Below are 13359 nucleotides of genomic sequence, written 5' to 3'. Positions count from 1 at the left end.
CCCCCATTGCAGAGGGTGAAATCCTCAGAGAAAATCAATGGCTTTTCGCCCAACAAAATAAGAATGCTCGATTTCGCAAAAAAAGATAAACCAAAACAAACATTTCCACCACGTGTGGACCCCAACTAACTCATATTACAGCAAACTATCTAGATGAGATTTGTGCTCTTGATCAGAGGACTGGGTATAATTATAATATCCAGTCTGCTGTGGTACGTGTTGTTCACTGACAGCAAGCAGGGATCTTTAAAGTGGAAAGAACCTGAGCCTTATAGTCTATTAGAAAGTTTCCTTTAACGAGGATTCATCTCTATTAATGTGTAAGTCACCAGCCATTCGGTGAGGGACGTTGCACCAAAATCTGCTGTAAAACACAGATTTTCGCTGATTTCACAGCAGTTGCTTATGTCGTCACGTTCCTTAAATCCACCACGGATTCTGATTACATCTAGGTGTACACTGCACGGCTTCTCAGTCAAGCCCATGGATTGGGTACACAGGCGGCATCCGTCTCATACACTTCTCTATGTAGCCCCTTAGAGATCGCCTGGTTCTACATGGAGGACTTGAGGTCTTCGGGACGAATAATGAATACGGAGTCGTGCTATTCCTCATACGACAACAAATAATTTAGTTTTAGAAAAATAGAACAATAAAAAGGAAGATGCTGGCCTAAGGGTCTCCGGCGCATTACTGTGGCATCAGGTGCCGAACGTTGTATTTGGAAGTGTCTTGATACTGTGTCATTGGTTTGTCCGCGATGCCGCACGTGCCGACCCCAACCTTGCCGGTGACGCTTTCCGGTGAGGCAAAAATGCTTCTCTTCACCTAGAATAAAGCAGAAAACAAAGATGACATTAAAGTCAGTCCTTAGCCAGCCTCAAGGACATTATAACCTCCGCCCTTTTGACTAAACCCCACCAATTTAGCTTAAAGAGGACCTTTCACGGGTCCGGAGCTTATAGCAGAGGAGAGCGTCACAGCCAAGGAGATTAGCTTTTGGTTTTTCCCCGGCTGTGACGCTCTCCGCTGCGAATGGCCGTCTCCTCCTCCCTTGTACTGATTGTATGGACTCACATACCAGGCGGGAAACCAATACGGGGGGAGGTCACAGTGGGCAACTAGAGCAGCGCATATAGAAAATAGTAAGCGCTGTCACCTTCCCCTCCACAATCCGCTAGTTATATGATAATGTCCGGACTCGTGAAAGGTCCTCTTCTTTATTTTTTCTTTTATATCAATGTGATTTTGATAAATATGGAAACATTTCTTGCCTTTTTTTAACCCCTTACGGACTGCCGTTAACTATATACGTCCAGGTGGTCGGGATATATCTCTGCACAAATGTTTTAAAACTAATGGTGAGCAGGGAGAATGCTGTCAGTGACAGCTGGGCTCTCCATATTGAAAACGCCTTTTTTTTACCATCCCTACCTTCCCCACCGCTCTTTATCGACACTGAACGAGCGATGTCGATAGAGTTTAGGAAGTGGTGCGCCAGCTGGGAGTCTGGGGCTACTAGTTCTTATACGAGCACAAAAGTGCAAAAATAAAAAATAAAGTATTTTTTATTTATTTTTTTTAAAGCCACCACATGCGGTGGAGGGCTTTTATCATTAATATAGAGTTGTGTTATTACCCAAAAATAAAAATTTAAAAACAGACTTTACATTTTTTTTTTTATTTAAATTAAAAATGAAAAAATAAAGCTCCATGTGTACTAAAAAACAAAATCGGGAACAAAAAACTAAACAAAACCGTGCCTGTTCAGGAACTGGTTTAATAAATATTTGGCTTATAGTTCATATAATATATATAAAAAAAAAAGGGGGGGGGGGTCTCTGCAGTTAGTACGGACTCTGCATTGTAGAGATGGGGGCCGCAGCGAACAGTGCACGGCAGAGGCACACATCGCTGCTCCAGCCTGTGCCCACTGAGCTTGGTTAAAGGTTGGCACTGCACATGGGAGCCATGTAACAATGGGCTATACCAGGGTTAGCTGAGCAGAGCGGGCTCCTGCCTGTGCCCGCTTCACTCAGCTTTTGGCTGGAATTGCACTCTTTTTCCAATTCCATTAATATTTTTTTCCAGCTTCCCAGTACACTGTATGGTGCAATTATAAAGTACAACTTGTCCCTCAAAAACAAGACCTCATTCGGCTCGGACTGCTAGGTGAACTGACAGTAAAAAAGTTATGGCTCCCGGAAGGCAGGAAGGAAAAAACAAACATGAAACCTGTTTATGGTGCTAAGAGTTGCTTATGGGTTGCTAGATGGCCTCTAGCACATCTGCAATACTTAGTCCCCATAGCTCTGTGTGCTTTTATTGTGTAAAAAAAAATAATAATAAACATTGATACATATGCAAATTAACCTGAGATGAGCCCAGCACCGCCCCGCATCCTCCGAATCTCCTCCTTGCTCTCAGACGTCAGAAAACTAGAGCGCCGTAATCTTGCCATGCACATGCTAGCGCATGCGCAGTTCGTTACCTGAGGCTGATGCCAGCACAGGGAAGGAACACTGACGACACAGCGTCCTCTTCGGAGGAGATTGAGGATGCGGGGCGGTGCTGGACTCGTCTCACGTACAGGACACATCTCAGGGTAATTTGCATATGGATCAAATCGTTTTTTTTTTTTTACAAAATAAAAGCACACAGAGCTATGGGGACTGGGTATTGCGGATGTGCTAGCAACCAATGTCCTCAGCTCTATACACAAAATCTCGGTAACAGGTTCCCTTTAAAAGCGATGGACCCTAAATGTGAAGGATACTACAAAAACTGCATCATTGTACTGTGTTCCATAGTTTCCTCAGACTTACAGCTGATATCTGGGGATAAAAAAGGAAAAAAGTCATTAAAAACGTGTGAGAATCCACCCTTCTAGCTCTGCTTACTCTTGCTGTCAGCTGCAAACAATGGAATGTAATCCATAAGCAGGGCACAAATGGCCAGTGCACACTGAGGGATTCATGCCTACACTGCCAGGACGTTCTGTACACAGCTATTACAGTACATACGGGCTGGAAAAAGAACCCGTATCATCGCTTAGGGCATGGTGTTCCAATAAAAAGTAGCTGCTCTACAAACAGATGGCTATGCCACACAGCCGATATGATAAAGGGGTGCCATATTAGTAGATGTTCTGGATTATTGAAAGTAAATAGTAATGAAAGTCTTTTATTAGCCACCACCCTACTAAAACCAAGTGCTTGGATCATGTCTGGGAAAGTTAGGTTCCGTGCGAGTTGCCACCACACTTTCCCAGGCATCTGAATGTCAATTCTCCCTTTAAAGTAGTGTTACTTAGGATAAATGCGTTTCAGATCAGTACCTTTACCTGGCCTTTCTTGTTCTTAGAATACGCCTTGTTATTGAATTGCTGCCATTTATCTTTCTGATCCTCACGTTCCTGCTCCAATTCCTTTATCCTTTGTGCTTTTTTCAAAGCCTTCTTCTTTTTATATTCTCTCTGCTGGGCGATCATTTCTTTCCTTGAGGGAGAGGAAGAAGAAAGTAGGGTCAGAGGATCGAGGGCCCCCAGGAATTCTCACACATGGAGATACAAGACAACACTGAAGGGGTCAGGGATGTGGAGAGGTATCCTAACATATAGATGTAATAGACAAGGCTGATGGGGTCAAGGGCATGGAGTCGTATCCTCACATATGGACGTACTAGACAACACTGAAGGGGGTCAGGGATGTGGAGAGGTATCCTAACATATACATGTAATAGACAAGGCTGATGGGGTCAGGGGCATGGAGTCGTATCCTCACTTATGGACGTACTAGACAACACTGAAGGGGGTCAGGGATGTGGAGAGGTATCCTAACATATACATGTAATAGACAAGGCTGATGGGGTCAGGGGCATGGAGTCGTATTCTCACATATGGACGTACTAGACAACACTGAAGGGGGTCAGGGGCATGGAGTCGTATCCTCACATATGGACGTACTAAACAACACTGAAGGGGGTCAGGGATGTGGAGAGGTATCCTAACATATAGATGTAATGGACAAGGCTGATGGGGTCAGGGGCATGGAGTCGTATCCTCACATATGGAGGGGTCAGAGATGTGGACAGGTACCCACTTGGACATAGGGAGGCTGCCGCTGTCTTCCTTCGCTTTCCTGCCCTCCTCCAATTGTTTCAGGTTTAGCAGAGAGGTCACTTCTGCATTTCCATAACCAAGGAAAGTAATGGCCGCTGTGCCGTTCTCTTCGTCTATCTCCTCAATCTCGGCCTCGTACCACCTGTAAAGAGATCATGGCTGTAAGCTTGTGAGTAATGGTTTGGATCACAGAGTGATGCTAACATCATACAGTGCAATCAGTCTGCTGGTGCATTAGGCCAACATACTACTAGCACATCAGTCTTAGAAATTACAATCTGCAGAGGAACACGGCTGCTAACATCGGTACAAATCCGCAGCATAGCTTCTGTTCCCAATCTGTTTCAGATTTCACGCGTTTTAATATACAAACCCAAGTGGATTTGATCATCTTTTCTACATGAACACATGACCTTGTGCCCCCCCCCCCCCCCCAGAAGGCTCTGTTCACATCACATCCAGGGGCTACATAAAGCAAATTGGAAAGGAAACACTTAAAGGGGTATTCCCATCTTCGATAATGGGGGCATATCCTAGCGATATGCCCCCATTGTCTGATAGGTGCAGGTCCCACCACTGGGACCCGCACCTATATCGAGAACGGAGCGGGGAGCGCTGTGGCTGGAGGACCTCAGATTTCCCGGGGTCCGTCCACCACCAAGCGCTATTCCCCACCTCTCCCCATAGAAGTGAAGGAGAGAGCACTGCGCATGCGTGGCTCATGCTCCCATTCATTTCTATGGGGCAGACAGCAATAGCCGAGCAAGTGCTCGGCTATTTTTGGCGGCCCCACAGAAATGATTGGAGGGCGGCTGCGCATGCTCACAGCGCTCTCCTTCGCTTTCGGGGCTCCGTTCTCAATATAGTTGCGGGTCCCAACACTGCATCCCCATCCATCAGCTAATTGAAGAGGCCACTGTGCTCACTGGATCTCTTGTGAGCGCTGCGTTCTCTTCACAGCACCGTACAACATATAGCGCCTGTGCTTGGTATGCACCTCAGCCCCATTCACCTAAATGGCACCTAGGTCACGTGACCGATGTACAGTGACATCACTGGCCGAGAACGAAGCTCAAGTGCTCTTCGAGCAGCTGATCAGCAGGGGGTCCCAGGAGTCAGACTTCCTGCCGATCTGATAATGATGACCTATCCTGATGATAGTAAGTATATAAGCATATATACTGGGTAGTATACAGGAAGAACTTTCCCATATAGAAAAATGGCATATAAATGTAGAATTTACAGGCAGAAGCCAAAAAGACACGCACAGCATCTGTTTGGTTTATAGACATCTCAGTGCATGCATACATTGAGCGCGCACACGGTGCGAACAGAGCCTAAAGGTATATAACATTATTAAAATAATAAACAACCAGAATGGGAAGACCTCCCCTTATACGCGTTTCTGGTCTGAATACACCTTGCAGCAGCAGAGCAGCCATCTTTGTGGAGGACGAACAGCGACACCTGCTCTGGGATAATACTGAAAACCTTGCACATGTCACACAGTCCCTGGCTCCGTCCCTTCTTACCAGCTCACTGAATAGCCTCATAGTAAACGTAAACAATGTCTTGTTTACCACTTACTGTCCGTCCTCGGTCCATACAGACATACATCTGTCCCCAACCTTCCACGAAAGGCTGCCACTGGTTGATGTGAGATCGTCCGCATTTTCCGGGGCTTCGGATGGTTGGGATGAAAGGAGATCTTTAGTCAATTCGATGACTTCCTAAAAATGAAGAACAAAGGCGATGTGTGCACGTCCGCAGATTCACATAGAAATGCACACAACAAGAGAACCTACAAGATTACAGCATAACGCCTGGACCACGGTACAATGCAGGTGAGGAGACCACCACAAAGGAGAGGGCTTGGCTGCAAAATGCACTTACACATGAGACTCTGGCCGTTCATCAGCATCCTTCGTGCAATGTTTAAGGTGCAGTCAGTTTACAGTTTGGATACCTGTGTGGTGGACATACGCAGCACCTAAACCATTTACAGCATATACTCCTAACCTGTGTCCTGCCTATAAGGCTCAATGGACGACGCTGCTGGCTGCAGTCCCATCAAAACCCAGAAATCTCTAGTTTGCTATAGCCTTATTCACAACCCACATTCCCAGAAACAGTGGTTCTGACCATTCTAATCCCCAGCAGTTAACGTCAGGGGAAGCTCTGTGGACTCTGTCTAACTGCTGAAGGGGAACAGTAGTACAAAGAAAAAATATGGGAGATTCAGCCCGCACAACCCCTAGCAGGTGCAGATTGCTATGGCGAAATACAGATACAAACGTAAAAATACAAAATGCAATCGCACACTGCAACCAGCACTCTGCCCTGCCTTTATGCTGGATGTTGAATAAGGCATTGGTGTACATTTTGGCCAAAGCGTAATAAGCCACTCACCACGTCAAGGTCGCCTTAATGAGTGGTCCCTAACACTAGTTCCTACATTTTATTACGTGGTGCCTTGAGTCCACACGTGCTGCTCTTTGTGGACTTTGTGCTCTGGAGGAGTCATGAGTGGGAAACATTTTATTACATATGGAAGTAGTCATACAAAACACAGGATGTCCAGATGGAGCAACCCATAATGTGTATGGGGAGATCTCTACACTCCCCAGACGGATCATGTTGGGGTAGACAAAAGGTCAGACATGTTGAATTTCAGAGCCTGATCCTTTTGTTCTGCTGGGAGATAAAAGCTTCCTCCTTCTGAAAACACCGACACGATCTGCTGAACCAAGTGTATCAACAGATGTTGAAGGTGTATAAGAACCTCAAGACTGCACTGCCGCTCCTCGGGGAACCTCAAGACTGCACTGCAGCTCCTCGGGGAACCTCAAGACTGCACTGCAGCTCCTCGGGGAACCTCAAGACTGTACTGCAGCTCCTCAAAGCCATGGCCCTTGGGGTCCATTCACACGTCCGTTTTTTCTTTCCTGATCTGTTCCGTTTTTTGCGGAACAGATCAGGACCAGATCTGGACCCATTCATTTTCAATGGGTCCTGGAAAAAAAAAAAAAATCGGACAGCACAATGTGTGCTGTCCGTTTCCGTTGTTCCGTTCCGCATGTCCGTTTAAATATAAAACATGTCCTATTCTTTTCCGCAAAATTCGGATCCTGGTACAATACAAAGTCAATGGATCCGCAAAAAACGGAAGACATTCGGATGTCATTCCGTATGTCATCCGTTTTATGCGGAATCCGTTCCTGGAAACACATAACAAATGTTGTTGTTTTTTGGGGGGTTTTTTTTCAAAGAAATCCAAACAACTTTATTTGATTATTGAAATTTATACATGTTTCCGTTTTTTGCGGATCCGCAAAAAACGGATGACATACGGAAACATTTTCAGGAACAACGGATCCGCCAAAAACGGACCGAAAATCGGGATATAGGAAAATACTGACGTGTGAATGTAGCCTTGGGCTGTAAATCCCTGATCTTCAACACACCCATGGTTCATGATGGACTTGTCAGTACAGAAGTAAGTCCCACTATATGTACACAACCCCTTTCTTCCAGTTTGCTTTGATTGAGCATCTCACCTGTAAATCCTTTTTCAGCTTCAGTAAATCCTCATTTTCTCCATTGGCAGATAATGCCGTCTCCACCTGCAGCAATTGGGCTTTGTAGCCTGCAAGCTGCTTTGCCAGTTCTTCTGCCATCTGCAAAAAAATAAAAATAAATCAGGAGTCAGACACGAGGATCGGGCAGTGTAATGCAGAACTCCCCACCCAGTGGCTCTCCAGGTGTTGGGAAGCCACCACACCCTGCCTGCCCAGACAGCCGAAGCCTTTTTCTTTCTTTTAATATTTCTGACATGTACAGTACAGACCAAAAGTTTGGACACACCTTCTCATTCAAAGAGTTGTCTTTATTTCCATGACTATGAAAATTGTAGATTCACACTGAATGAATCAAAATTATGAATTAACACATGTGGAATTATATACATAACAAAAAAGTGTGAAACAACTGAAAATGTGTCATATTCTAGGTTCTTCAAAGTAGCCACCTTTTGCTTTGATTGCTGCTTTGCACACTCTTGGCATTCTCTTGATGAGCTTCAAGAGGAAGTCACCTGAAATGGTCTTCCAACAGTCTTGAAGGAGTTCCCAGAGATGCTTAGCACTTGTTGGCCCTTTTGCCCTGACTCTGCGGTCCAGCTCACCCCAAACCATCTCGATTGGGTTCAGTCCGGTGACTGTGGAGGCCAGGTCATCTGGCGCAGCACCCCATCACTCTCCTTCATGGTCAAATAGCCCTTACACAGCCTGGAGGTGTGTTTGGGGTCATTGTCCTGTCATGGTCCAACTAAACGCAAACCGGATGCAGTAGCATGCCGCTGCAAGATGCTGTGGTAGCCATGCTGGTTCAGTATGCCTTCAATTTTGAATAAATCCCCAACAGTGTCACCAGCAAAGCACCCCCACACCATCACACCTCCTCCTCCATGCTTCACGGTGGGAACCAGGCATGTAGAGTCCATCCGTTCACCTTTTCTGCGTCGCACAAAGACACGGTGGATGGAACCAAAGATCTCAAATTTGTACTCATCAGACCAAAGCACAGATTTCCACTGGTCTAATGTCCATTCCTTGTGTTCTTTAGCCCAAACAAGTCTCTTCTGCTTGTTGCCTGTCCTTAGCAGAGGTTTCCTAGCAGATATTCTACCATGAAGGCCTGATTCACACAGTCTCCTCTTAGCAGTTGTTCTAGAGATGTGTCTGCTGCTAGAACTCTGTGTGGCATTGACCTGGTCTCTAATCTGAGCTGCTGGTAACCTGCGATTTCTGAGGCTGGTGACTCGGATGAACTTATCCTCCGCAGCAGAGGTGACTCTTGGTCTTCCTTTCCTGGGGCGGTCCGCATGTGAGCCAGTTTCTTTGTAGCGCTTGATGGTTTTTGTGACTGTACTTGGGGACACTTTCAAAGTTTTCCCAATTTTTCGGACTGACTGACCTTCATTTCTTAAAGTAATGATGGCCACTCGTTTTTCTTTACTTAGCTGCTTTTTTCTTGCCATAATACAAATTCTAACAGTCTATTCAGTAGGACTATCAGCTGTGTATCCACCTGACTTCTCCACAACGCAACTGATGGTCCCAACCCCATTTATAAGGCAAGAAATCCCACTTATTACACCTGACAGGGCACACCTGTGAAGTGAAGACCATTTCAGGTGACTACCTCTTGAAGCTCATCAAGAGAATGCCAAGAGTGTGCAAAGCAGTAATCAAAGCAAAAGGTGGCTACTTTGAAGAACCTAGAATATGACATATTTTCAGTTGTTTCACACTTTTTTGTTATGTATATAATTCCACATGTGTTAATTCATAGTTTTGATGCCTTCAGTGCGAATCTACAATTTCTATAGTCATGAAAATAAAGAAAACTCTTTGAATGAGAAGGTGTTTCCAAACTTTTGGTCTGTACTGTATATCTGACACGAGGAAAAATGAGACTTGGACCGAGTCTAGATGCGCGACACTTCAAGATGCGTAACGTCACTTTAAGGCCTTTCACACAAGCGATGCAGAACAAAAACCTGACTAATACTGAGGGGTAGATATTGGGGGGGGGGGGGGGGGAGCAGAGACTAATACTGAGGGGTAGATATGGGGGGGGAGCAGAGACTAATACTGAGGGGTAGATATGGGGGGGGGGGAGCAGAGACTAATACTGAGGGGTATATATGGGGGGGGGCAGAGACTAATACTGAGGGGTAGATATGGGGGGGCAGAGACTAATACTGAGGGGTAGATATGGGGGGGGCAGAGACTAATACTGAGGGGTAGATAGGGGGGGGCAGAGACTAATACTGAGGGGTAGGTATGGGGGGCAGAGACTAATACTGAGGGGTAGATATGGGGGGGGGGCAGAGACTAATACTGAGGGGTAGATATGGGGGGGCAGAGACTAATACTGAGGGGTAGATATAGGGGGGGGGCAGAGACTAATACTGAGGGGTAGATATAGGGGGGGGCAGAGACTAATACTGAGGGGTAGATATGGGGGGGCAGAGACTAATACTGAGGGGTAGATATGGGGGGGGGCAGAGACTAATACTGAGGGGTAGATATGGGGGGGGGGCAGAGACTAATACTGAGGGGTAGATATGGGGGAGGGCAGAGACTAATACTGAGGGGTAGATATGGGGGAGGGGAGCAGAGACTAATACTGAGGGGTAGATATGGGGGGGCAGAGACTAATACTGAGGGGTAAATATGGGGGAGGGGAGCAGAGACTAATACTGAGGGGGTAGATACGGGGGAGGGGAGCAGAGACTAAGGGTCCATTCACACGTCCGTTTTTTCTTTCCTGATCTGTTCCGTTTTTTGCGGAACAGATCAGGACCAGTTCTGGACCCATTCATTTTCAATGGGTCCTGGAAAAAAAATCGGACAGCACAAAGGAACAAAGTATCCGCAAAAAACGGACCGAAATTCGGATTATAGAAAAATACTGACGTGTGAATGTAGCCTAATACTGAGGGGTAGATATGGGGGAGGGGGTAGAGACTAATACTGAGGGGGAGAGACTAATACTGAGGGGGAGAGACTAATACTGAGGGGGAGAGACTAATACTGAGGGGGAGAGACTAATACTGAGGGGGAGAGACTAATACTGAGGGGGAGAGACTAAGGCTACTTTCACACTTGCGCTTGATCGGATCCGTCTGCATTAATAACTTAGAAAAATTTTCAGCTGTCCGCCTGTCCGTGCGGAGGCGAGCGGAGCGGAGGCTGAACGCCGCCAGACTGATGCAGTCTGAGCGGATCCGCGTCCATTCAGACTGCATCAGGGCTGGACGGAGGCGTTTGGGTCCGCTCGTGAGCTCCTTCAAACGGAGCTCACGAACGGACCCATGAACGCTAGTGTGAAAGTAGCCTAATACTGAGGGGGAGAGACTAATACTGAGGGGGAGAGACTAATACTGAGGGGGAGAGACTAATACTGAGGGGGAGAGACTAATACTGAGGGGTAGATATATGGGGGGGGGCAGAGACTAATACTGAGGGGTAGATATGGGGGAGGGGGCATAGACTAATACTGAGGGTAGATATGGGGGGGGGGAGCAGAGACTAATACTGAGGGGTAGATATGGGGGGGGCAGAGACTAATACTGAGGGGTAGATATGGGGGAGGGGAGCAGAGACTAATACTGAGGGGTAGATATGGGGGAGGGGAGCAGAGACTAATACTGGGGGGTAGATATGGGGGAGGGGAGCAGAGACTAATACTGAGGGGTAGATATGGGGGAGGGGGCAGAGACTAATACTGAGGGTAGATATGGGGGGGGAGCAGAGACTAATACTGAGGGGTAGATATGGGGGGGGGCAGAGACTAATACTGAGGGTAGATATGGGGGAGGGGAGCAGAGACTAATACTGAGGGGTAGATATGGGAGAGGGGCAGAGACTAATACTGAGGGGTAAATATGGGGGGGAGCAGAGACTAATACTGAGGGTAGATATGGGGGGGGGAGCAGAGACTAATACTGAGGGGTAGATATGGGGGGGCAGAGACTAATACTGAGGGGTAGATATGGGGGGGGGGCAGAGACTGATACAGAGAGGGGTAGATATGGGGGGGGCAGAGACTAATACTGAGGGGTAGATATGGGGGGGCTGTGGCCATAATGGGGTGATATTATACATATTCCGGGGCCGTCGGTCAGTAGCGAGTCTGTATTCGCTGCTTCTACTGGAGGATTATAATGGCGGCCCTCAGGCCTACACCGAGCGCGCCGGACGGAAGCAGGACAGGGCAGCCTCCTCGGCGTCCGGTAGACCCAGGGCCGCTGCTCCCAGCCCGGCACCTCTGCCTGTGGCCCTCACTCTTCCCTTTAGCGGCTCCCAATGAAAAATCCCCGAGATATCTAGGCCCGCGCCTCACTCACCGTCTCCGCTCCTTTCACCGCAGCTTCTTCTCGCGAGACTATGTGATCTCGCGAGAACCCGGGACGTGAAGTCCCGGCTTGTGAGTCACGTGGTGTGGTTGATGCTCGTTGTCATGGTGATGGGATGAGGCCTCAGCAGGTGGCGCGGCTCTTTCTGTGGTAGAGGCCGGGGCCGTACACCGAGCCTTGTGCCGCCGCCCACAGTCACCGGCGGAGGGTTATCTGTTTCTCTCTTGACCTCCGTCATATGCTGGAATGAAGAGTGTTATAAATGTCAGGGTATGAGGCAGGTTTATCCCCAATTCTCCATGAAAAGTGCCTCCTCTGTAACTGTAGGCATTTCTGGTACCTCCCAGGCACCGCCCCCACTGTGCTGCCCCTGCCCCCAATGTGCTGACTCCGCCCCAGCGGTTCCTGGGAGTGAGAAGGACGGCAAGCGGAGCAGATCTACCTCTATCCTGGGGTCTGTAGGAATGGAGGCTCCGGTCTGGGGACTGTATTTAGGGGAAGTCTGGCCTAGGGTCTTTATTAACTCTTAGAGGACCTTGCAATTTTACATTTTTGCGTCTTTCACTCCGCACTATTCTAGTGCCATAACTTTTTTATATTTCCATTCATATTGCTGTATGAGGGCTTATTTTTAGCGGCAAAACTTGTACTTTCTAATGCCACCAATAATTATGACATACAATGTAGTGGGAATCAGTAAAAAAAATTCCAAAGGGGGTGGAATTGGGGAAAAAACGCAATTACTCGACCGTTTTACGAGTCTTGTTCCCACGGCGTTTTTTTTTGCTGCAAAACTGACCCATGCCCTTTATTCTCTGGGTCAGTACGATTACAAGGATACAAAACCTACACATATGGGGTATGTCTAAATTGTGTAAAAATAAATTTAAACTGGTAAAAAAACATAATTTAGTCTTACCGGTAAATACCTTTCCAGGAGTCCGACATGACAGCTCCCATGGAGGATGTCCGTTATACTTCTAAAGGGACAGGTTAAAAGCCCCTCCGTCCCCTCCAATGCCAGTGTCCTAAATCATCACACCGGTCAAGTAACAGAATACATGTAAGAAACCGATACTCAAGTAAACAATATATACAAATCTACAATAAGGCCTCTTTCAGACGGGCGTTGCGGGAAAAGGTGCGTTGCAGGAACATGCGCGATTTTTCTGTGCGAGTGCAAATCATTGTAATGCGTTTTGCACGCGCGTGAGAAAAATCGCGCATGTTTGGTACCCAAACCCGAACTTCTTCACAGAAGTTCAGGTTTGGGTTAGTTGTAGTGTAGACTGTATTATTTCCCCTTATAACATGG

At 47.1% G+C, this 13359-nt stretch overlaps 1 protein-coding gene across 4 annotated transcripts; it reads right to left on the bottom strand.

Moving 5' to 3' along the window:
- Positions 1-460: 460 nt before the first annotated feature.
- Positions 461-12164, bottom strand: LOC122923920 (survival of motor neuron-related-splicing factor 30). Of its 4 annotated transcripts, none has more exons than XM_044274784.1 (7): positions 12036-12164; positions 7678-7797; positions 5708-5850; positions 4101-4262; positions 3338-3497; positions 2826-2834; positions 461-828 (listed from the first exon to the last, which is right to left on the bottom strand). In XM_044274784.1, the coding sequence occupies exons 2-7, from the start codon at positions 7795-7797 to the stop codon at positions 691-693; spliced, it is 732 nt and encodes a 243-aa protein (XP_044130719.1). In that variant the 5' UTR covers positions 12036-12164; the 3' UTR covers positions 461-690. The 4 variants fall into 4 exon arrangements, with proteins under 4 accessions (XP_044130719.1, XP_044130720.1, XP_044130722.1 ...); XM_044274785.1 differs by having other exon boundaries at positions 3344-3497; XM_044274787.1 differs by lacking the exon at positions 2826-2834.
- Positions 12165-13359: the final 1195 nt, after the last annotated feature.

Source organism: Bufo gargarizans, unplaced genomic scaffold, assembly GCF_014858855.1.
Source record: "Bufo gargarizans isolate SCDJY-AF-19 unplaced genomic scaffold, ASM1485885v1 original_scaffold_2057_pilon, whole genome shotgun sequence".
Lineage (NCBI taxonomy): Eukaryota > Metazoa > Chordata > Amphibia > Anura > Bufonidae > Bufo > Bufo gargarizans.
Note: the sequence above shows the minus strand (reverse complement) of the source record. Positions and strands in the feature narration are given on the sequence as shown.

Coding starts and splice junctions, on each gene's coding strand:
- LOC122923920 (XM_044274784.1), bottom strand. CDS start 7,797: ATGGCAGAAGAACTGGCAAAGCAGCTTGCAGGCTACAAAGCCCAATTG. Junction 5,851..7,677: donor AGCTGAAAAAGGATTTACAG/GTGAGATGCTCA, acceptor CTTCATTTTTAG/GAAGTCATCGAATTGACTAA. Junction 4,263..5,707: donor GTATGGACCGAGGACGGACA/GTAAGTGGTAAA, acceptor ATCTCTTTACAG/GTGGTACGAGGCCGAGATTG.